The following is a 21,847-nucleotide window of genomic DNA, read 5'->3' on the forward strand; positions in this document are numbered from 1 at the left end:
GCCTGTAATCCCAGCTACTTGGGAGGCTGAGGCAGGAGAATCGTTTGAACCTGGGAGGTGGAGGTTGCAGTGAGCCGAGATGGTGCCATTGCACTCCAGCCTGGGCAACAGAGTGAGATTGCATCTCAGAAAGAATAAATAATAATCAGGCTAAGAAAGCCTAAAACCAGACTTTTTCAGGATTTAGGCAATCTTCTAGCCAGAAGAAAAGTCTGAAAGAAGATAACGTTCCGAGTCTCCACATGTACCATTTTTAGTACCCATTACTCAGCATCTACTCAATAGTTACCAGCCTTGCTAGAAAGGACTTAATTTGCTGAAAACCAAGAGGGAAACAAAATAGACAATAGAGACCCAGGCAGGGGTGATTCAGATGTTGGAGTTATAACTATGAGATATATTCACAAAGGAAGGAAAAGATGGAGAATGTTGAGATATCTGGAATCTAGCTACTTCAGAGGCAGAGGTAGGAGGATTCCTTAAGCCAAGGAGTTTGAAATTACAGTGAGCTATGATCACACCACTGCACTACAGCCTGGGTGACGGGAAGACCCTGCCTCAAAAAAAAAAAAAAAAAAAAAATCTGGAATCTAACCAAAAAATGGCAATTCTAGAACTAGAAAACAATTGAAATTAAGAATTAAGTAGGTGGTGGCCAGGCATGGTGGCTCTGTAAATGCAACATTTTGGGAGGCCAAGGTAGGAGGACCACCTGAGCCCAGGAGATAGAGACAAGCCTAGGCAACATGGCAAAACCCTTTTCTCTAAAAAAAATACAAAAATTAGCCAGATGGTGGTGTGTGCCTATGGTCCCAGATACTCAGGAGGCAGAGGTGGAAGGATTACCTGAGCCCAGGGAGGTCAAGGCTGCAGTGAGCCCTGATTCCACAACTGCACTTCAGCCTGGGCAACAAAGTGAGACCCTGTAACAACAAGAACAACAAAAAGTACCACACACACATAAACACCACACACACACAACACACATAAAACACCACACATACACAAACACCACACACCACACACAACCACACACACAAAAACACACCACACACAAACCACACACACAAACACCACACACACACCACACAAAAACACACATAAACACACAAACACCACACACACCCCACACACGAACACCAAAACACACACAAACACCACACACAAACACACAAGTTTAGTAGACAACCGGGCACAATGGCTCACGCCTGTAATCCCAGCACTTTGGGAGGCCAAGGCAGGTGGATCACCTGAGGTTGGGAGTTCGAGACCAGCCTGGCCAATATGGTGAAACCCCATCTCTACTAAAAATATGAAAGTTAGCTGGGCATGGTAGCGGGTGCCTGTAGTCTCAGCTTCTCAGGAGGCTGAGGCAGGAGAGTTGCTTGAACCTGGGAGGCAGAGGTTGCAATGAGCCGAGATTGTGTCACTGCACTCCAGCCTAGGGGACAGAGCAAGATTCTGTCTCAAAAAAAAAAAAAAAAAAAAAAAAAAAAATAGTAGTTGGTGAGACACTAGATAATGTGGAGTCCTCCTTATAAATGCTAGAAATACTAGGAAAAATTGACTTGAACAAACTTTTTATTTATTTTTTTGGGGGTGGGCGGACGGAGTCTTGCTTTGTCACCCAGGCTGGAGTGCAGTGGCGTGATCTCAGCTCACTGCAAGCTCCGCCTCCCAGGTTCACGCCATTCTCCTGGCTCAGCACACGAATAGCTGGGACTATGGGCACCCGCCACCATGCCTGGCTAATTGTTTTTTGTATTTTTAGTAAAGACGGGTTTTCACCATGTTAGCCAGGATGGTCTCGATCTCCTGACCTTGTGATCCGCCCGCCTTGGCCTCCCAAAGTGCTAGGATTACAGGCGTGAGCCACTGCGCCTGGCCACAAACTTTTTTTTTTTTTTTTTTTGAGAAGGAGTTTCACTCTTGTCCCTCAGGCTGGAGTGTAATGGGCGATCTTGGCTCACTGCAGCCTCCGCCTCCTGGGTTCAAGTGATTCTCCTGCCTCAGCTTCCTGAGTAACTGGGGTTGCACCACCACGCCTGGCTAATTTTTGTGTTTTTAGTAGAGACGGGTTTCACCATGTTGGCCAGGCTGGTCTTGAACTCCTGACCTCAGGTGATCCTCCCGCCTCAGCCTCCCAAAGTGCTGGGATTACAGGCAAGAGCCACCGCGCCCAGCCTCAAACTTTCTTGAAAGAGACATCTGACTACCTCTTTAGGAATAACTGAAGTCATACTTCACTAAAATGAAGGATTTACAAGAGGAAACTGGGTCTAATTCAGGAGATCGGTGGAGGGAAGTTCTAGGATGGCAGTTTCTAGACAGCAATTTGGTTCAGAGTCAGGTAAGAGGACTGAAGTTTCCCAAAAGTTTAGGGAGAAGATGGTAAGAGCAGAAAATCAATCTGTAATCTATTACATCTAAATTGATAAATCAAGGGCCAGGTGCAGTGACTGATACCTATAATCTCAGCACTTTGGGAGGCTGAAGTGGGCAGATCACTACTAAAAATACACAAATTAGCCAGGTGTGGTGGGGGGCACCTGTAATCCCAGCCACTCAGGAGGCTGGGGTAGGAGAATCGCTTGAACCCGGGAGGCAGAAGTTGCAGTGAGCTGAGATCGTGCCACTGTACTCCAGCCGAGGCAACAGAGCGAGACTTCATCTTAAAAAAAATTTAAAAATAGCCATGCACGGTGGCTCACGCCTGTAATCCCAGCACTTTGGGAGGCCGAGGAGGGTGGATCACGAGGTCAGGAGTTCAAGACCAGTCTGGCCAATATGGTGAAACCCCGTTTCTACTAAAAATATAAAAAAGTAGCTGGGTGTGGTGGCGCACGCCTGTAGTCCCAGCTGCTTGGGAGGCTAAGACAGAAGAATCACTTGAACCCAGGAGGCAGAGGTTGCAGTGAGTGGAGATCGCAGCCACTGCACTCCAGCCTGGGTGACAGAGAGAGACTCCACCTCAAATAGATAGATAGATGACGGATATATATAGAGAGAGAGATAAATAGCATGTTACTTAGACACAGGAGCAGCTCTCAGACTAAACATCTGTAAGTTCCCTCTCGCAGTGAGTAGAGTTAGGAGAGGTACAGAGGCTGGTGCTTTTCACTATTAGCCTGTCTGTGTTATTTGAGTTTTTAATCCCATAAAGACATTACTTTTTGCTAAAGAGAGAACTACAGTAAAGGAGCCAGACCAACCTACTTTAGTCCTCCCACTTGGAACAAGCCTTTTTCTGGACTCCATATCGCCACCCAGCGGAAACAGAAGAGCAGCAGCCAGACTTCTCGAAAGAAAGTCTTGTCCACATCTCAGCCTCTCTAGCGCATGATACCACTGACCACTTCCTTTTATTATTATTTATTTATTTATTTAATTTTCTGAGACGGAGTTTCACTCTTATTTCCCAGGCTGGAGTGTAATGGCGCAATCTCAGCTCACTGCAACCTCCACTCTTGGGTTCAAGCGATTCTCCTGCCTCAGCCTCCCAAGTAGCTGGGATTACAGGCACCCGCCACCATGCCCAGCTAATTTTTTCAGTTTTCAGTAGAGACGGGATTTCATCATGTTGACCAGGCTGGCCTCAAACTCCTGCCTCAAGTGATCCACCCGCTTCAGCCTCCCAAAATGCTTACAGGCGTGAGCACCACGCCTAGCCTTACTTTTTTTTTTTTTTTTGAGAGGGAGTTTCACTCTTGTTGCCCCAGCTGGAGTGCAATTGCACGATCTCGGCTCACCGCAACCTCCGCCTCCTGGGTTCAAGCAGTTCTCCTGCCTCAGCCTCCCCAGTAGTTGGGATTACAGGCACGCGCCACCACGCCTGGCTAACTTTGTATTTTTAGCAAAGACGGGGTTTCTCCATGTTGGTCAGGCTGGTCTTGAACTCCTGACCTCAGGTGATCCACCCACCTGGGTCCCCCAAAGTGCTGGGATTACAGGCATGAGCCACCACGCCCAGCTACACTTCTTTTTCAGAACGCTCTCAGGCAGGCACAGTGGTTCATGCCTGTAAACTCAACACTTTGGGAGGCTGAGGCAGGAGGATTGTTTGAGCCCAGGAGTTCAAGACCAGCCTGAGCAACAAAGACCCCTCCATCTAAAACAAACAAAAAGATAAAATTTAAAAACCTCTCTTCTCATGGTTTCTCCCACCTGGCTTTCTGCCTACATTTCAGGCCGTTCTCTGCTGTCCTCCTGACTTTTAAGTGTTAGAGAGGTTTGGGGACCAGTCCTAGGCCCTCTTAATATTCGCTTGCCCCTGACATTCTTATCCACTCCTGTGGTTTTATTTACCACCTATGCCCCAATACTCAAACATGCCTGCAGACCAGGTTGCTCTTTTGAGCCCTAGACCTAGATCGATAGTTTCTCCCCATGGATTCTGCATAGGCTCCTCAAATTCAAAATATCCAGTATCAGTCAGGCAAGGTGGCTCACGCCTGTAATCCCAGCACTTTGGGAGGCTGAGGTGGGTGGATCACTTGAGGTCAGGAGTTTGAGACCAGCCTGGCCATCATGGTGAAACCCCGTCTCTACGAAAAATACAAAAGTTTGGCAGGCGTGGAGGTGCGCGTCTGTAGTCCCAGCTACTCAGGAGGCTGAGGCAGGAGAATCACTTGAACCCAGGAGGCAGAGGTTGCAATGAGCTGAGCTTGCGCCACTGCACTTGAGTCTGGGCAACAGAGGGAAGACTCTGCCTCTGAAAACAGACAAAATATCCAGTATCTCTCCTTCAGTGTAGACCATCTTAAAAATGGCACCAAAGCACCTCAATACTGTCTTCTCCTGCACCTCCCAATCCCCATATATAGCCAAGCACCAAGGCTTGTCCAGACATTTTCCACATCTGCCCACCCATCTTCTATGCCTTGGCCCTGGTGCCAGCTGCCACTGGGATGGCTGTGGTACCGTCCTAAGCTGCCCCGCTGCTTCTCGTCTTGTTCTTGTCCAAACCAGTCTCCATAGTGGCTACAGTGATTTTTTTTTTTCCAGTAGATATGCAGTCTCACTATATTGCCCATGCTGGTCTTGAATTCCTGGGCTCAAACAGTCTTCTCGCTGCATGCAGCCTCCCAAAGTGCTAGGATTACAGGTGTGAGCCACTGTGCTCAGCCCAGTGATTTTTTTTTTTTTTTTTTTTTTTTTTTGAGACAGGGACTCACTCTTTCACCCAGGTATAGTGCAGTGGTGTGATCATAGCTCACTCCTGCCTCGACCTCCTGGGCCCAAGCGATCCTCTCACCTCAGTCTCCAGAGCAGCTAGGACTACAGGCACACGTCACCAGGCCCAGCTAATTTTTGTATTTTTTTGTAGAGATGGGGTTTCATCATGTTGTCCACGCTGGTCTTAAACTCCTGGGCTCAAGTGATCCTCCCACCTCAACCTCCCAAAGTGTTGGGATTATGTGCTGGGATTACAGGCCTGAGACACAGCGCCCGCTCTGCCCAGAGCTCTTTTTTTTTTTTTTTTTTTTTTAAGCGATGGAGTCTCGTTCTGTCAGGCTGGAGTGCAGTTGCCATCTCGGCTCACTGCAACCTCCGCCTCCTGGGCTCAAGCAATTCTCCTGCCTCAGACTCTCGTGTGGCTGGGAGTACCGGCGCACACCACCATGCCGGCTATTTTTTTTGTATTTTCGTAGAGACGAGGTTTCACCATGTTGCCCAAGCTGGTCTCGAACTTCTGAGCTCAGGCTATCCGCCCCCCTCAGCCTCCCAAAGTGCTAGGATTACAGGCGTGAGCCACCGCGTCCGGCCCCAGTGATCTTAAAATACAAATCTGAGACCCAACCTAGGCGACAGAGCGAGGCTCCGTCTCAATAATAATAATAATAATAATACAAATTTGAGTGTCATATTTTACTCTTAGGAGTTTGCATGAAGCCCCAAATCCTCAAGGCGCATATGCCAACGCAGGAGCCCAGGCATAAACTGTATCCTGCCGGCCTTTTCACCTCATCATCAACCAATCCTAACTCTGCTTCCAGCCCTGTGGACTCTTTCTGCGTGGTGGGGGTGACCCAAGCTCCACCTCTTGTTCATCTTACCTCCCAGGACTGTATGTCAATGTCCCTGCTCTAGGATCTCCTTCATCTTCTAGATCCTTACCTCCCCACTCTCAGCTCTCATTACAGCCGTGGCTGGTGGTCTACCTCTCCCATAGACTGGAAGCTCCGTTCGGGCCGTGGGCTTGGCTGCCCTGCTCACCACAGTGTCCATGCCTTGGGCCCAGATGTTTCACAGGAGTTTGTTGAATGAATGTGGGAAAAGAATGGACAGGGGATAGACAGGTGTGGAGGGCAGGCAGACACTGATCCTGAAAGAGAAACACAGACCGAACCTACAACGGGAGGAGTCGCCAACAGGACCGACTGGCCGGGACGGAGGGCAGGGCCGCGGGTGGCGCGCGGCAGGGGGGTCGGGACAGTCCGGCGCGGGGGAGCTGGGCGCTCTCCAGGCTGCGCCTCCGCAGGGGGCGCCCGTGGCCCGGGGCGTGGCCTCGCGCAGCCCCGCCCTCCTCGCCCGCGCCGGGGCAGGCGGGCCGCTGGCAGCTGTGGCGCCGACATGGCTGCGCTGGTGGAGCCGCTGGGGCTGGAGCGGGGTAAGCGCGCGCCAGGGGGCCCTGCCCACCCGGGCCGCGGCCTGCATACCCAGCCCCCGGTCCCCGCCCTTCCCAGGCCAGGCCAGTGCGGGTGGGCCAGCGGACCCGGCGGGGTGGGCGGGGCGGGCGCCGGGGCCGGGCGGTCGCGGGGTGTGGGAGGCTCCCTGAGCCCAGGCCGGGGCGGGGGGCGCCCGCCTTACACCCCGGCCTGTGGAGGGGTCCTGGGGCTGCAGGGCGCCCGGCTGGTGGCGGTCTCTCCTGCGCCACCCTGGACTCTGCGGGGTGTCCGACTGGGCTTCGGCGGTCCTCCCTGGACTGTGCGCTCGGCCTCACTCCGCCGCTCTCCTTGCTTCTCTGCGTCTCGGGGTCTCTGCGCCCCGCCCCCGCCCCGCAGACGTGTCCCGGGCGGTTGAGCTCCTCGAGCGGCTCCAGCGCAGCGGGGAGCTGCCCCCGCAGAAGCTGCAGGCCCTCCAGCGAGTCCTGCAGAGCCGCTTCTGCTCCGCTATTCGAGAGGTGAGCGGCGCGCGGCGCAAGGGCGCGAGCTGGTGGCCGCCGTCCTCTTCCTCCTCCTCCTGCTAGTCCCGAGCCCGGGGACTACGCCTCCCGGCAGCTCCCGAGGCGGCCAGCCTTGGGGTGCCCACGCTTCAGCTCAGTGGTTCTTCGGGAGTTGTAGTTTCCTCCGGCTCCGGTTGCGGGGGCGGGGCGGATCCTTGCGTGGCAGCGGGAGAGGGTCTAGGGGCCCGGACTCCTGCGTCTAGGGCTGGAGGAACTGGCAGCTCCCTGATGCCGCTGCCTCCTCACCCAGGTGTATGAGCAGCTTTATGACACGCTGGACATCACTGGCAGCGCCGAAATCCGAGCCCATGCCACAGCCAAGGTGGGCCCCGCACCTCATTGCTCCTGGTGTCTATTTAACTGCCTGGTCGAGCTCGGTATCTCCTTCATGCCAGTCATTTCTGTTTCCTCCCTCATGATTTTTGCTAAATCTATGTGCCACTCTTACCATTATTAAATAATCGCACATTTTTAACTTAAATGTCATACGAAGGCGTCTTTAGCAACTGCAAATGGAAACCAGTGTGGCATGACTGGCTAGAAGATAACCTTCAACATCTGTACAGTGAAACCAGGGAAGTCATGGCGCTCTGATCTCTCACTGCACAATAGTGAGATGCTATCTCTTGCTGCTGCCCAGAGGCTCGGATCTCCCTCCAAGCCTGGCTTTCATCTGTTTAAAAGTAAGATTGCGGCCAGGCACGGTGACTCACGCCTATAATCCCAACACTTTGGGAGGCCGAGTCAGGTGGCTCACTTGAGGTCAGGAGTTCGAGACCAGCCTGGCCAACATGGTGAAACCCCATCTCTATAGAAATACAAAAAAAAAAAAAAAAAAAAAAAAAAAAAAGCCGATCCTGGTGGCGGGTGCCTGTAATCCCAGCTACTCGGGAGGCTGAGACAGGAGAATCGCTTGAACTCAGGAGGCCGAGGTTGCAGTGAGCCAAGATCATGCCACTGCACTCCAGCCTGGGCAACAGAGCGAGACTTCATCTCAAAAAAAAAAAAAAAGATTGGCAAGTATGGGGTATTCAAGACACACACCAAATGGACACTTTCTCTTGCAAGTGAACAGAAAGGGACGCACAGTCATTACAGGGGGATCTTGCATTGTGCCATGGCACGTGTCCCATGTTTGGGGATAGTAACCCAGGCTAAATCGCTGTCCTCGGTTCAGATCCCCCACCCCAGCCTTCTTGCCCACCTGGCAGGGGCCCTCACCTTCAGTCGCTTTCTCTCTCCCAGGCCACAGTGGCTGCCTTCACAGCCAGCGAGGGCCACGCACATCCCAGGGTAGTGGAGCTACCCAAGACGGATGAGGGCCTGGGCTTCAACATCATGGGTGGCAAAGAGCAGAACTCGCCCATCTACATCTCCCGGGTCATCCCGGGGGGTGTGGCTGACCGCCATGGAGGCCTCAAGCGTGGGGACCAACTGTTGTCGGTGAACGGTGTGGTGAGTGGAGGGCTGAGGCAGGACTGCGGGACACAGTCTGTCTAAGGTAGCATAGCCCCTGCTTTTGACATTCACTCAACACACACTGACTGAGCTCTGCCTCTATGGCTAGCCCTGTGCTGGCCAGTGTTACAGACCCTGAGAGATGTTGGTCTCAGCTCCTACACTCAACCTTCCCTCTCTGGGGAGGGCAGTAGGCCTCGGCTGAAATAGTCCTAAGCCAGAGACATAATAATGAGGAACTGCAAAGTACTGTGACAGCCCAGATGTGGCACCAGGCCAACATACATACAGGAAAGTTTTGCAGAGTAAGGAACATTTGGGTTGGGTGTTGAAGGATGAGTAGGAGTTCTCCAGGCAAACAAGGTAAAGGGTGTTCCTGCTGAGGGTACTGTAGATAAGGATAATGACTTGGTATACCTCTGAGCTGAAAAGAAAGGGCTTAGTTCTGAGGGAGGTCTGGGGCATGCAGGTAATTAAAATCACTGTGGTTAGGCAGGCTGTGGTGCCTCACACCTGTAATCCCAGCAATTTGGGAGGCCGAGGCAGGTGGATCACTTGAGGTCAGCAGTTCAAGACCAGCCTGGCCAACATCGTGAAACCCCGTCTCTACTAAAAGTACAAAAAATCAGCCGGGCGTGGTGGCAGTCATCTGTAATTCCTGCTACTTGGGAGGCTGAGGCAGGGGAATCACTTGAACCTGGGAGGCAGAGGTTGCAGTGAGCCGAGATAGTGCCACTGCATTCCAGCAAGGGTGACAAGAGTAAGACTCCCTCTCAAAAAAAAAAAAAAAAAAAAAAAAAAAAATCACTGTGGTTAGAGTTGAGGAAGGCATAACTGGAGAGGTGGCTGGGGTCAGCCATACAGGACCTGAGTGCCAGCCTGAGAAGCTGGGACTTTGTCCCATGGGTGCTGGGGAGCTATGGGAGGGGTGAGCCAGGGATAAGCTCAGCTTGCAGGTACAGAAGGACCCCTCTGGGACCCTATGGAGATGAACTGAGGGGAGAGACTAGAAGCCAGAAGGCTGGGCTAAGAGTCCAAGGAAAGGGGACAAGGCCTGAGCTGGCCCAGGGCTGTGGGGACAAAGAAGAGAGAGTCAAAGCAGGCAGTTATTAGTGGGCTGTGGGCAGGGAAGCCACAAAGATGGGTCTAGATGTTTGACCAGGGACTGAGGGAACATGGGGCTGTCCCTGACATGGGAAACCTGGGAGGTTTTGGAGGAGGACACTGAACCAGGAGTTAATGACTCTCCCACGAGGAGGACATGAGGTGTTGGCATCTCAGGGCTGGCACCAGGCTCACCAGCAGTGGGTCCCATCTCCCAGTGGGGGCTGGGTGAGGGCAGTGGGCCTCAGGCCCAGCTGTCTGTGTTGGGCCCTGCAGAGCGTTGAGGGTGAGCAGCATGAGAAGGCGGTGGAGCTGCTGAAGGCGGCCCAGGGCTCGGTGAAGCTGGTCGTCCGTTACACGCCGCGAGTGCTGGAGGAGATGGAGGCCCGGTTCGAGAAGATGCGCTCTGCCCGCCGGCGCCAGCAGCACCAAAGCTACTCGTGAGTCCCTGGGTCACCACATCTTTGGGGCCTCCACTGGCTCCCTTTAACCCCAGGCTCCCAAACCAGGCCAATTCTTCCTGGACCTTCCGGCCCTGGCCCCTTCTCTGGGATGCTGACCCTTGACCCCTGGCCCAGCCTCTCACCCCAGGCTATTCTGGCCAAATCCCCTGGGGACCCCTTAGCTTCCTTCCATCCCAAGATATGGAACCTACTGTGGCTGGGATCCCTCAGCCCACTTCCCCGGGCCCTTGACTCTGCAACCCCAGTCCTGCCTCTCTCATGACCCGGAGCCCCCCTGATCCCGGGTCCCTTCTCCACCCTCCTTGCAGGTCCTTGGAGTCTCGAGGCTGAAACCACAGATCTGGACGCTCACACGCATTCTCTCCCTGTACAGTATTTATTGTCCCTAGCACTTTATTTAAAGGTCTTTTACCCTCACTGAGTGTCTGTGTGTCTGTCCTGCATCCCTGGGTTGGTGTCTTGAGATGTGGAGGGAATGCGAGGAGCTGAGGTCAGGCCAAGCCCTTGAGAAGCCCTTTTCAGAGTCTGAGGACAGAGGTTGAGACCTCTCCCTAGGTCTGAAGGCGGAGATAGGCCGGCTTCCAAGGGACTAGTCCGAGGGCGGAGGCCGGGACCCAGTCTGGGTCTGAGTGCAGGGGCAGAACTGAGGACAACGCCGCCTACCCTTAAGAGCGTCTGAGGGCGAAGGCCAAGTCCCTTCCTCCAGAGTCCTGAAACGCAGCCGGAGCCAGTGGGCGGCCTCTGTGTGGGCGGGGCGGAGCGAACCATTAGCCTCGTCCGCCGGGGGAACCCTGCAGGCCGCACTACCGTCTGCGTGGGAGTCGCGGATGGGGGTGCCGCGTGCAGTTCCCGAGGCGGGCGCAGGGGTGCAGAATGAGGTGCCCTCGCCCACCGGGCGCTCACTCCACCTTCCAACCGGAGCGCGTCTTTCCGGAAGCTGCCCCCGCCTTGAAATCCAACCTTTAGCCCCATCCCGCTGCCCGCCCAGCCCTCGTGTCCCGTGCGGCGCCAGGGCTAAGGCGCGCCACAGCCGGGAGCCGAGGTCGCGACTCGCGTTCCACGCCGCGCGCTACTCGCTCCAGGTGACATCATCCCCCTGCCGGGCTCCGCCCCCCGCCCCAGCCGCCGCACGCCGCGCGCCTATTGGTCGACGCGCCTTATGCCCCGCCTCTCGCTCTCCGCCCGCGCGACCCCTCCCGGCCGGTGTGGAGGCGGGGTCTAGTCGCCGGCCGGCGCCGACGCTGCCTCCCATTGGCCGCTCATCGCCGTCTGTCAGTCTCCTGTTAAAGGGGCCACGACCGCCCGGGAGCCGTGGGGGGGAGGGGGAGGGAGGAGGAATTTTTTTGGGGGGAAGGTGGGATTTGGGGGGCGCTGGTGGGCACCCTTGGATCTGGCGGCTGCGGCCTCGCAGGGGGAGGCTGATCAGTGACAGGGGCAGGGGGCTATTTTGGGGGTAGAAGGCAGTGAGACCGTGAGGGGGAGGGGGGTCCCCAGCGCCCGAGCCGGAGCCAGAGACGCGGAGCCCGCGCGAGCGTCGGAGACAGGGCTCCAGGGCTCCGAAGCGACAGAGCCGGGCCCCGGCCGCTGCCAGGGGCCCCGCCCGGCCCCTCCACTCCACCCCACGTCCCTCCTGCAGCCCAGCTCCGCCCGCAGCCGCCGCGGACCAGGCAGGTAAGATCCCGGCCCGGCCCTCCTGGCAGCGCCCACCCCGGGGACCCCTTGGCGAGCCTCCCCCGCCTCCCCGAGATCCCGGATTCCCTTCCTCATCCCAGGGGACCCCCGAGCCCAGATTTCACAGCCCAACCCCGGGGACTCAGGCGTGCCCCTCCCGGCGCCCAGAGTCCGCGACCGAACCCTAGAATCCCGGGCGCACCGCCGCCTCGCGCCTCCTCCAGGGCCCAGGAGCTTGGATTTCCCGGTCCGGCCCCGGGACCCCTCTCGAGCCTAGATCCCCCTTCCTGACCCTGTCCTGGGAGCTCCAGACACCCGCCGCGGCGGTCCCAGACTCCCCAGGCGCGTCCGCATAGTCCCCGCTTCGCGCACCCAGTCTCCCGTCGCCAGCCTCGGGCTTGCACAGCCGGTCGCTTCCCTCGGTCCAGGCAGGCTCGGCGGCCGCCCTGGACACAGGCCCGCTCTGGAGCTGTCCATGGTCAGCGCGCTCGGCAGCCTCGCCTCCCCCCACCGCCCGCCGCCGCCACCAGGGAGGGGGTGCAGGCGGCGCGGGGATCTCCCCCGCCGCGCCTTTGACCCGGGAATACCCGGGCCCTCCCCGACCCGGGCGCCCCGGCCTCAGGGTTCCGCCGGCCAGGCTCGTGGCCCGGTCCTCGGCACCCCAGGTTCCTGGGACTCCAGCTGCTCCCTGAGGAGCCAGGGCTTCTGAATTTTTCTGTTCTGGTCGCCGTGGGGACCATGGCACCCGGGCATGCAGCTCCCACCTGTCCGTCCCTACACCTCTGCTGGCCCCAGGTGGTAGCCCTCACCCCGTCAGAACCTAGGAATCCTGTTCCCCAGCGTTTGCTCTGCTTCTCAGCCCCTGTGCCCTGCAGACACACAGACTCAACCTCCTGGCACCCAGCATCTGCTCCCTGAGGGACTCAGGCGCCATGACTCGCTTCCTTTGGGGGACCCGGAATGTGATTCTTAATGCAGTTCTCTGACTTCTGACTTCTGTTCACACTCCCCGCTTGGGGACCTAAATGTCCTGGTCCCAGTCTTGTATACCCTCAGGGTCCCAGGAGTTCAGACCCCAGCTTCTGTACTGCCCACCAGCTTTTACCGAGGCTGTCTGCCTCAACCCTCTCTCCAAACAAGACCTCAGGCTCTCAGCTTCCAATCCCCCATCATTTACCTCCACATGGATTCAGGAGTCTAGGCTCCCAGCTCTGTCCACTGCCCTCCCCAGCAGTTATCTGGTTCTTCAGCTCTCACTTTTAGGAACCAAGTCTTCACAGCCTCATCACTCTGCCCCATCAACTTCACATCTCCCGTGGCCTTAACAAACCCCTGTCTCATCCTCATGTCACCCCAAGTGGTGGGCTTCAGGACTCTCTCCCCTAAGACGCAGCTTCTTGAGATGTTTCTAGCACTCCATTGCCCCCTGAGGCTCAGATGAGTTCCCATTCTCCAAGTACACTCTCCCAGGCCAATAAGCCGAACACACATCACTTCCTCCAGATATATTCTGTGGCCTGGGCTCATAGAAGTTACCTGCTGCCATACAAATTTCTTTCTTTCTTTTCTTTTTTCTTTTTTTTCTTTTTTTTTTTTTTTTTTTTTTTTTTTTTTTTTTGAGACAAGGTCTCCGTTGCCCAGGCTGGAGTGCTGTGGCACAATCACAGCTCACTGCAGCCTCCACCTGCTGGGCTCAGGTGATCCTCCCACCTTAGCCTCCTGAGTAGCTGGGACCGCAGGCATGCACCACCAGGCCTGGCTAATTAAAAAAAAATATTTTTGGCCAGGTGTGGTGGCTCATGCCGGTAATCCCAGCACTTCGGGAGGCTGAAGTGGGCGGATCACCTGAGGTCAGGATTTTGAGACCAGCCTGGACAACATAGAGAAACCCTGTCTCTACCAAAAATACAAAATTAGCCAGGTGTGGTGGCACATGCCTGTAATCCTAGCTACTCAGGAGGCTGAGGCAGGAGAGAGTCGCTTGAACCCAGGGGGTGGAGGTTGCGTTGAGCTGAGATCGAGTCATTGCACTCCAGCCTGAGCAACAAGAGTGAAACTCCGTCTCATTTTTTTTTTTTTTTTTTGGTAGAGATGGGGGTTTCACCATGTTGCCCAGACTGGTCTGAAACTCCTAGGCTCAAGCGATCCTTCTCCCTCGGCTCCCCAAAGTGCTGGGATTACAGGCATGGCCACCGCGCCCAGCCCGGTCACATTTCTTGTTGCACATGTGCTCTTGCTTTGCTCCATGTTCTAGATTCCTTCTAAACACAAGAACACTCCCGGTTGATGTCTGTGCTGTGTTCCATTTTCATTCCAGGCATGGTCTGAGTTCTAGGCCAGATGCCAAATTCTAGGCATGTCTTTTCTTTTTCTTTTTTTTTTTTTTTTGAGACGGAGTTTTGTTCTTGTCGCCCAGGCTGGAGTGCAATGGCACAATCTTGACTCACCACAACCCCCGCCCCCCCCCCCCGTTTCAAGTGATTCTCCTGCTTCAGCCTCCTGAGTAGCTGGGATTACAGGGGCCCGCCACCAAGCCCGGCTAATTTTTTGTATTTTTAGTAGAGACGGGGTTTCTCCATGTTGGTCAGACTGGTCTCAAACTCCCAACCTCAGGTGATCGCCCGCCTCGGCCTCCCGAAGTGCTGGGATTATAGGCGTGAGCCACTGTGCCCAGCCTTTGTTTTTTCAAATGTTTAGATAAGACCCCTGAGCCAGATTCTGATCCCACCGTATCCTCAGACCTGCTCCAAAGTTTTAGCAATCAGTCCTTCCTTCTTTGCTAAATGTTCATTTCAAGTGTGTTCCCAGTTTCAGCCACATCGTTCTAGATTCCATTCTCTTCCCAGGGACAATCTAACTTCTAAAATGTGTGTGTTCCAAGTATGTGCTCTAGGCTTCCTAATTCGTGCTATTGATTCTAGAATGCCCTCCCCTGTTTCCCTGTTTTAGGTTCTAAGTTCTATCTAATTGCACATTCTTTTTTGTTGTTGTTTAGCTTTTTTTTTTTTTTTTTGAGACGGAGTCTCGCTCTGTGGCTCAGGCTGGAGTGCAGTGGCTCCATCTCAGCTCACTGCAAGCTCTGCCTCCCGGGTTCACGCCATTCTCCTGCCTCAGCCTCCCGAGTAGCTGGGGCTACAGGCGCCCGCCACCTTGCCCGGCTAATTTTTCATATTTTTAGTAGAGATGGAGTTTCACCGTGTTAGCCAGGATGGTCTCGATCTCCTTATCTCGTGATCCACCGGCCTCAGCCTCCCAAAGTGCTAGGATTACACGCGTAAGCCACTGTGCCCGGCCTGTTGTTTAGTTTTTATTTTATTTTTGAGATGGTGTCTTGCTCTGTGACCCAGGCTGGAGTGCAGTGGTGTGATCTCAGCTCACTGCAACCTCTGCCTCATGGTTCAAGCAATTCTCCTGCCTCAGCCTCCCAAGTAGCTGGGACTACAGGCACATGCCACTACGCCTGGCTAGTTATTTATTTATTTTGTTGTTGTTGTTGTTGTTTTTTTTTGAGACGGAGTCTCGCTCTGTTGCCCAGGCTGCAGTGCAGTGACCGGATCGCAGCTCACTGCAAGCTCCGCCTCCCGGGTTTACGCCATTCTCCTGCCTCAGCCTCCCGAGTAGCTGGGACTACAGGCACCCGCCACCTCGCCCGGCTAGTTTTTCGTATTTTCAGTAGAGACGGGGTTTCACCGTGTTAGCCAGGATGGTCTCGATCTCCTGACCTCGTGATCCGCCCGTCTCGGCCTCCCAAAGTGCTGGGATTGCAGGCTTGAGCCACCGCGCCCGGCCCTGGCTAGTTATTTTTGTATTTTTAGTAGAGATAGGGTTTCACTATGTTGGCCAGGCTGGTCTCAAACTCCTGACCTCAAGTGATCCCTCTCCTGCCTCCCAAAGTGCTAGGATTACAGGCGTGAAACACCGTGCCTGGCCTGTTATTGTTGTTTAGACATTGGGTCTCATGTTACTGAGGCTCATCTCGAGTGAAGCGATCCTCCCACCTTGGCCTTCCAAAGTGCTGGAATTACAAGCATGAGCCACTGTGCCTGACCCTAAATTCACTTTTTTTTCTTTTGAGACTGAGTCTCACTTTGTCGCCCAGGCTGGAGTGCAGTGGCGCAATCTCGGCTCACTGCAACCTCCGCCTCCCAGGTTCAAGCAAGTTCTCCTGCCTCAGCCCCCCGAGTAGCTGGGATTACAGGTGTGTACCACCACGTGGTGGTGCACGCCTGGCTAATATTTGTGTTTTTAGTAGAGACGGGGTTTCACCATGTTGGCCAGGCTGGTCTCGAAATCCTGACCTCAAATGATCCACCCGGCTCAGCCTCCCAAAATGCTGGGATTACAGGAGTGAACCACCGCACCCGGCCTCATATTCTTAAATGTAAAAGATTCCCAATGAAATGTTCTACATAATGTTTTCCTTCCCCCGGTTCTAGGTTCTAGGCCCATTCATTTTCTGTCATTTTTTCCCCAGTGCAGCCTTAGTTTAGAACTTGTCCCCTGGTGGATCGTGGGTTTTATCCTCCATCTGCCACTTTGGCATTCTAAGCTTGTTCTAGGCTCTCTCTTATTCTGGAGCCTTCAGCCTGGAAATGTCCTTATTTCCAGAACAACCCCCCTCCTTTGCCAGCTCAGTCTTTATTCCAGGAAATGCTCAATTCTCAACATGCATCCTTTTGATCCCTCCCCCTCCCCACCCCATAGACACTTCTAAGCTCCAAGCAAACTCTTAGACACATGACAAAACCAAGGATGTGACTCCTGCTGCTATATTATTTTTTAAAAATGTAATTAAATTTTAAAAATCCGCCGGGCGCGGTGGCTCAAGCCTGTAATCCCAGCACTTTGGGAGGCCGAGACGGGTGGATCACGACGTCAGGAGATCGAGACCATCCTGGCTAACACGGTGAAACCCCGTCTCTACTAAAAAATACAAAAAACTAGCCGGGCGAGGTGGCGGGCGCCTGTAGTCCCAGCTACTCGGGAGGCTGAGGCAGGAGAATGGCGTGAACCCGGGAGGCGGAGCTTGCAGTGAGCTGAGATCAGGCCACTGCACTGCAGCCTGGGTGACAGAGCGAGACTCCATCTCAAAAAAAAAAAAAAAAAAAAAAAAAATTTTTAAAATCCATTTATTTATTTATTTCAAGACCGGGTTATGAGACTGGTTAATTTTTGTATTTTTTTTTTTTTTTTTTTTTTTGTACAAATGGGGTTTCACCATGTTTCCCAGGCTGGTCTCAAACCCCTGGGCTCAAGTGATCCTCCCACCTCGGCCTCCCAAAGTGCTGGGATTACAGCCGTGAGCCACTGCGCCCGGGCCCCTGCTGTATTCTGTGTTATACCTTCATCCCTAGCAGGTTCTGAGTTCTAGATTTTATCTGCTGACTATGTTTGCTATGTATTGCATAAGGTATATTCATGGATGTCATTATGTATGTGGGGTTCCGGGGTGACCTGGACACTAAGTTATTGGGTTGCTCTTGGCTGGTTCTAGATTGTAGGTTTCAGAACATAGTTCCAGATTACTCTGCTTAGTCCTATGAGCAGTTCTTACTCCAAGCCAATGAAAGCGTGGAAGCATACTTCTATTCCCCACCCTGTACTGTGTGTAGTAACTTTCTAGGTTCTATGTCCAGCCTTGCTGTGTTTTTTATTTCCTTCTCGGTGAATTTAAGGCTCTGGAACAGCCTCCCTAAAACATCTGTGTTGCATCGTCTGAGTGGGTTGCTGGTTTTAGATACCATATTGGGGCTGCGCGAGGTGGCTCATGCCTTTAATCCCAGCACTTTGGGAGGCCGAGGCAGGCAGGATCACGAGGTCAGGAGATTTAGCCCATCCTGGCTAACACGGTGAAACCCCGTCTCTACTAAAAATAATAATAATAATAATAATAATTAGCCGAGCGTGGCAGCACGAGCCTGTAGTCCCAGTTACTCGGGAAGCTGAGGCAGGAGAATCGCTTGAACCCGGGAGGCGGAGGTTGCAGTGAGCCGAGATCGCACCAGTGCACTCCAGCCTGGGCGATAGAGTGAGACTCCGTCTCAAAAAAAAAAAAAAAAGAACATGTTGGTTTTTGGCCTACGGCTGGCTTGCCCTCTTAGAATCGTTTTCCTGAATCTTTCCTCTGAGTGTGGGATTCGCCTGCCTAGATTCTCAGATGCACCACTTCAAACATCCAAGGAGACAGGAACCCAGCTGCCTCCTCTCCCAGGGCCCACGGCCCTCAGGCCCTCCTCTCCTCACAGGAGTCCAAGGCCCCAGTCCCAGGCTTTGGACATAGTCCGCATACTGGGCGGGGCTGGGAATTATCCACGGTCAGAACCGGTTATGCGCTGCCCGCAGGGGGAGAAGGAAAAGAAGGAACTGAGTGAAAGTCCCTCCTGCTTTCGGCCGGGCCAGCTGGACCCGTCGGACCTGATGTGTGTGGAGGGAGCGGTTCAGTGGGCCTGGCTTCATCTCCGCCCTGTCCCAAGTTCCAGGCACCCAAGTCCCGCCTTCCTGCCCCAGAAACCCCGCCCCTTCCTTGTCCCCCGCCCTTGGGTATAGCCCCAAGAGGGCTGGGGCTGGAGTTGGGGGAAGCATCCCGGAACTCCTGGGTCCTGGCGGAGGAGCTATGCACCCAGGGGCCTGGGGGAGGAGGGGCCTGAAGGAAATTGAAGTAGGCGGAGTTGGGCTGGCTAGTAGGTGAGACCAACTCTGTGACATTATACAGGTAACCACATCCTAGTGACCTAATCCTGGGTCCCTGGCCCTTTGGCATTCTGAAGGCATGGTTCTGGTCTGGGCCTCAGTTTTCCTACCCGTGCAGTGGGTTGAGGGGGATACTTAGTAGAGCCAGACTAGATAGAAACTGATGTTCTCCACATTCACTCACACGATGCCAGGGTCACCCAGCTTTGGTACCTTTGAGTGGGCTAGGCTTAGGTTTACTGCCAATGTCTGATGGAGTCTGACCTCAGTTTTCCCAAATCCTCACCCAGGTAGCCAGGACTGTTTTCCTAAGAGCAATGGCACAGGCATGATGGCATACTTTGGGATGCCGAGGCAGGAGGATCCCTTGAGTCCTGGGCAACATAGTGAGACCTTGTCTCTACCAAAAAAAAAAAAAAAAAAAAAAAAAAAAAAAAAAAAAAGGTCAGGCACGGTGGCTTACGCCTGTTATCCCAGCACTTTGGGAGGCCAAGGCGGGCAGATCACGAGGTCAGGAGTTCAAGACCAGCCTGGCCAACCTGGTGAAACCCTGTCTCTACTAAAAATACAAAAATTAGCTGGGTGTGGTGGCGCGTTCCTGTAATCCCAGCTACTCGGCTACTCGGGAGGCTGAGGGAGAATTGCTTGAACCGGGACCCGGGAGGTGGAGGTTGCAGTGAGCCGAGATCGCATCACCGCACTCCAGTTCAACAACAACAACAAAAAAAAAAAAAAGGAAAAGAAAAAAGAAGAAGAATAGGCCTCAGTTTCCTCTGGCAGCACCTCCCGGCCAATCTTTGGTTTCTCTGGTGGGGTGACAGGGTGACAGTGCCTGTTTCCCTGTGTCATGATCAGATTGCCTGGGCCTCAGTTTCTTCTGTGCAGTGCTTGGTTTGCCCCAACTGTTTCTCCTACATGGTATCCGAGTGGCCGTGCCTCAGTTTCTCTGTTGTGCCTTGACAAGGCCGGTCTATTCCTTGCCCCTCCCTGCCCCGCAGGCCCGCACCGCCGCCATGATGTGCGAGGTGATGCCCACCATCAGCGAGGATGGCCGGCGGGGCTCGGCGCTGGGCCCGGACGAGGCGGGCGGGGAGCTGGAGCGCCTCATGGTCACGATGCTCACGGAGCGCGAGCGCCTGCTGGAGACGCTGCGCGAGGCACAGGACGGGCTGGCTACAGCGCAGCTGCGGTTGCGCGAGCTTGGCCACGAGAAGGACTCGCTGCAGCGTCAGCTCAGCATCGCGCTGCCCCAGGTCTGGGCGGGGCAGGGGCGGGGCCTGAGGGGCGGGGCCTCGGGGAAGAAGGCTGTCCGGAAGGGGCCGGGCTTGGCGCCTGGAAGGGAGGAGTCTGGGCGAGGCTTGCTATTAATGGGCGGGGCCTGAGTGGCAAGGGAGAGCGGGACTTAGCAGGGAGGGCGGGACCTTCAAACTTCCAGTCCCAGGGAATGAAGGAGCTAGGGAAAGGATTGAGCTGAATGTCCAGATCCTGCCAATGTCTGGACAGGAGTTTGCAGCTCTGACAAAGGAGCTGAACTTATGTCGGGAGCAGCTGCTGGAGAGGGAGGAAGAGATTGCAGAGCTGAAGGCGGAACGGAACAACACGCGGGTGAGGAGTGTTGAGGGCGGGGCCTAAGTGGGGCGGGGCCTCGTTGTGTTGAAGTGGGGGGCGGGGCCTCGCAGTGTTGCAGCCTGACCTATTTTTTTCCATCTCGCCTTTCTGCCTTCTCTTCCCTGCTCCCACTTCCTGGCTGGTCTCCCACTCTGGTCCCACTCCTTCCTCCCTGTCTCTATAATTTTTCTCCTCTCTTCTGTACCACCCCTTCCTTGACTCCGACCTTCTCTCTTTTCCTGACCTGTCTCTCTCCGTGCTCCTTTATTTGGCTCCATCTTTTCCTCCATGTGTCCGCCCTACCTGTCACCCTTTTTCTCAACTTTGCCCCTTTTCCCTTGCCTCTTTTCCTTGACCCCATGCCGTGTGCCTGTAGCTGCTCCTGGAACACCTGGAGTGCCTGGTGTCCAGGCACGAGAGGTCACTGCGCATGACCGTGGTGAAGCGCCAGGCACAGTCCCCGGGTGGGGTCTCCTCGGAGGTAGAAGTACTCAAGGCTCTAAAGTCTCTCTTCGAGCACCACAAGGCCCTGGATGAGAAGGTATGAGAATTAGAAGAGCAGGGGTGGAGAATGGAAACCCATAGTTGACTGGGGCTGTTCTGAGTGGGAGAGATTCTGGCCGTGATTGGTTGGGGATGTTCTGAGTTGGAAGAATGTTGACTGTGATTGATTGGGACAGGCTACATAGACTGGGACCTGACTGGTTGATAGCAGAAAAATAAACCAGGATGGGGGCTACCAGTGGATGGGGCAGACTGGATAGCTGGTTGCGGCTGCATACCCGTTATGGAGACAGGAGCCCCAAGGCTGCCCTATCGGATCCGTCCCAGGGGTGTTCTGGGCCAGGGGCAATTGTCCTCAATTGGGTCTGGTCTCCAGCTGACTATTGCCCTGCCCCATCCCCAGGTCCGGGAGCGGCTGCGGATGGCGCTGGAGCGCGTGGCAGTGCTCGAGGAGGAGCTGGAACTGAGCAATCAGGAGGTGTGGGTGTGGCCAAGAAGGGGAGGTTGAATCCAAGCGGAGGGGCTAAGGGGCTGCACATGGGGCGGAGCCGGTTGGGTGGGTTCCAGAAAGAATCTATTGGGGCAGGACTACGGCGGACAACCAATGGGGATGGACTATGGAGAGAAACCAGTGGGGTTCCTAAGTGGGCACACAGCAGTGCTACGGAGGGAACCTCCCAGTGAGAGTGAGATTAAGGGTAGAACCAGGGACTGGGGCTCAGGCTGGGACTAAGGAGGAAGTGATTGGATGGGGAAAGGCGGGGCTAAAGCGGAAACTTTGCCCAGGAGGCTAAGGGGAAGAGTAAGGGTAGACGCCCTCCGTGGTGGCAGCTAAGGAGGGATATAAAGAGGGACGGGGCCTAAGGGTAAACCGTGGGGTAGGCATGGCCGCAGCACGACCGGAGGCATCTCAGATGGGGCCGCCTATCCGCTTAGAGGGCCAGTGCCAGTGAGAAGTAGAGCTGGGGGTTCAGGGAGCCCCTGTGCTCTGATTCCCCTTTCACACTTCCAGACTCTGAACCTTCGAGAGCAGCTGTCTAGGCGGCGGTCAGGGCTGGAAGAGCCGGGCAAGGATGGGGATGGGCAGGTGAGACAGGGAAGTCCCTCCCTGTGACCTCCATTCAACTCTCTGACTTTGTTATGGTGTCTGTCATGTTTGGCATAATCCTCATGGGCCCTAAGA

General features: G+C 54.8%; 3 protein-coding genes across 4 annotated transcripts in view; 2 read left to right on the plus strand and 1 right to left on the minus strand.

Annotated features, from left to right (window-relative positions):
* Positions 1 to 10,608, plus strand: part of LIN7B (lin-7 homolog B, crumbs cell polarity complex component) — a 127,091-nt gene extending 116,483 nt beyond the window's left edge. The window contains exons 2-7 of one of the 2 annotated variants that reach the window (XM_050772526.1): positions 6,539 to 6,610; positions 7,005 to 7,123; positions 7,416 to 7,487; positions 8,411 to 8,620; positions 10,004 to 10,167; positions 10,500 to 10,608. In XM_050772526.1, the coding sequence (XP_050628483.1) occupies positions 6,574 to 6,610; positions 7,005 to 7,123; positions 7,416 to 7,487; positions 8,411 to 8,620; positions 10,004 to 10,167; positions 10,500 to 10,521 (624 nt within the window). In that variant the 5' untranslated portion in view covers positions 6,539 to 6,573 and the 3' untranslated portion in view covers positions 10,522 to 10,608. Of the gene's footprint in view, positions 1 to 6,533; positions 6,611 to 7,004; positions 7,124 to 7,415; positions 7,488 to 8,410; positions 8,621 to 10,003; positions 10,168 to 10,499 lie in introns of both variants that reach the window. The other variant, XM_050772525.1, reaches the window with a different exon arrangement.
* Positions 1 to 21,847, plus strand: part of PPFIA3 (PTPRF interacting protein alpha 3) — a 127,653-nt gene that overhangs the window by 84,654 nt on the left and 21,152 nt on the right. Inside the window, exons 2-7 of the mRNA XM_050772383.1 lie at positions 11,837 to 11,862; positions 19,551 to 19,805; positions 20,056 to 20,157; positions 20,537 to 20,701; positions 21,068 to 21,142; positions 21,677 to 21,751. Coding sequence (XP_050628340.1) covers positions 19,566 to 19,805; positions 20,056 to 20,157; positions 20,537 to 20,701; positions 21,068 to 21,142; positions 21,677 to 21,751 — 657 coding nt within the window. The 5' untranslated portion in view covers positions 11,837 to 11,862; positions 19,551 to 19,565. The remainder of the gene's footprint in view (positions 1 to 11,836; positions 11,863 to 19,550; positions 19,806 to 20,055; positions 20,158 to 20,536; positions 20,702 to 21,067; positions 21,143 to 21,676; positions 21,752 to 21,847) is intronic.
* C19H19orf73 (chromosome 19 C19orf73 homolog) lies at positions 10,549 to 11,357 on the minus strand. Its single transcript, XM_050772531.1, has one exon. It carries the CDS (start codon positions 11,161 to 11,163, stop codon positions 10,606 to 10,608), a length of 558 nt encoding a protein of 185 aa, XP_050628488.1. The 5' UTR covers positions 11,164 to 11,357; the 3' UTR covers positions 10,549 to 10,605.

Source organism: Macaca thibetana, chromosome 19 (genome assembly GCF_024542745.1).
Source record: "Macaca thibetana thibetana isolate TM-01 chromosome 19, ASM2454274v1, whole genome shotgun sequence".
In the NCBI taxonomy this organism is placed as follows: Eukaryota; Metazoa; Chordata; class Mammalia; order Primates; family Cercopithecidae; genus Macaca; species Macaca thibetana.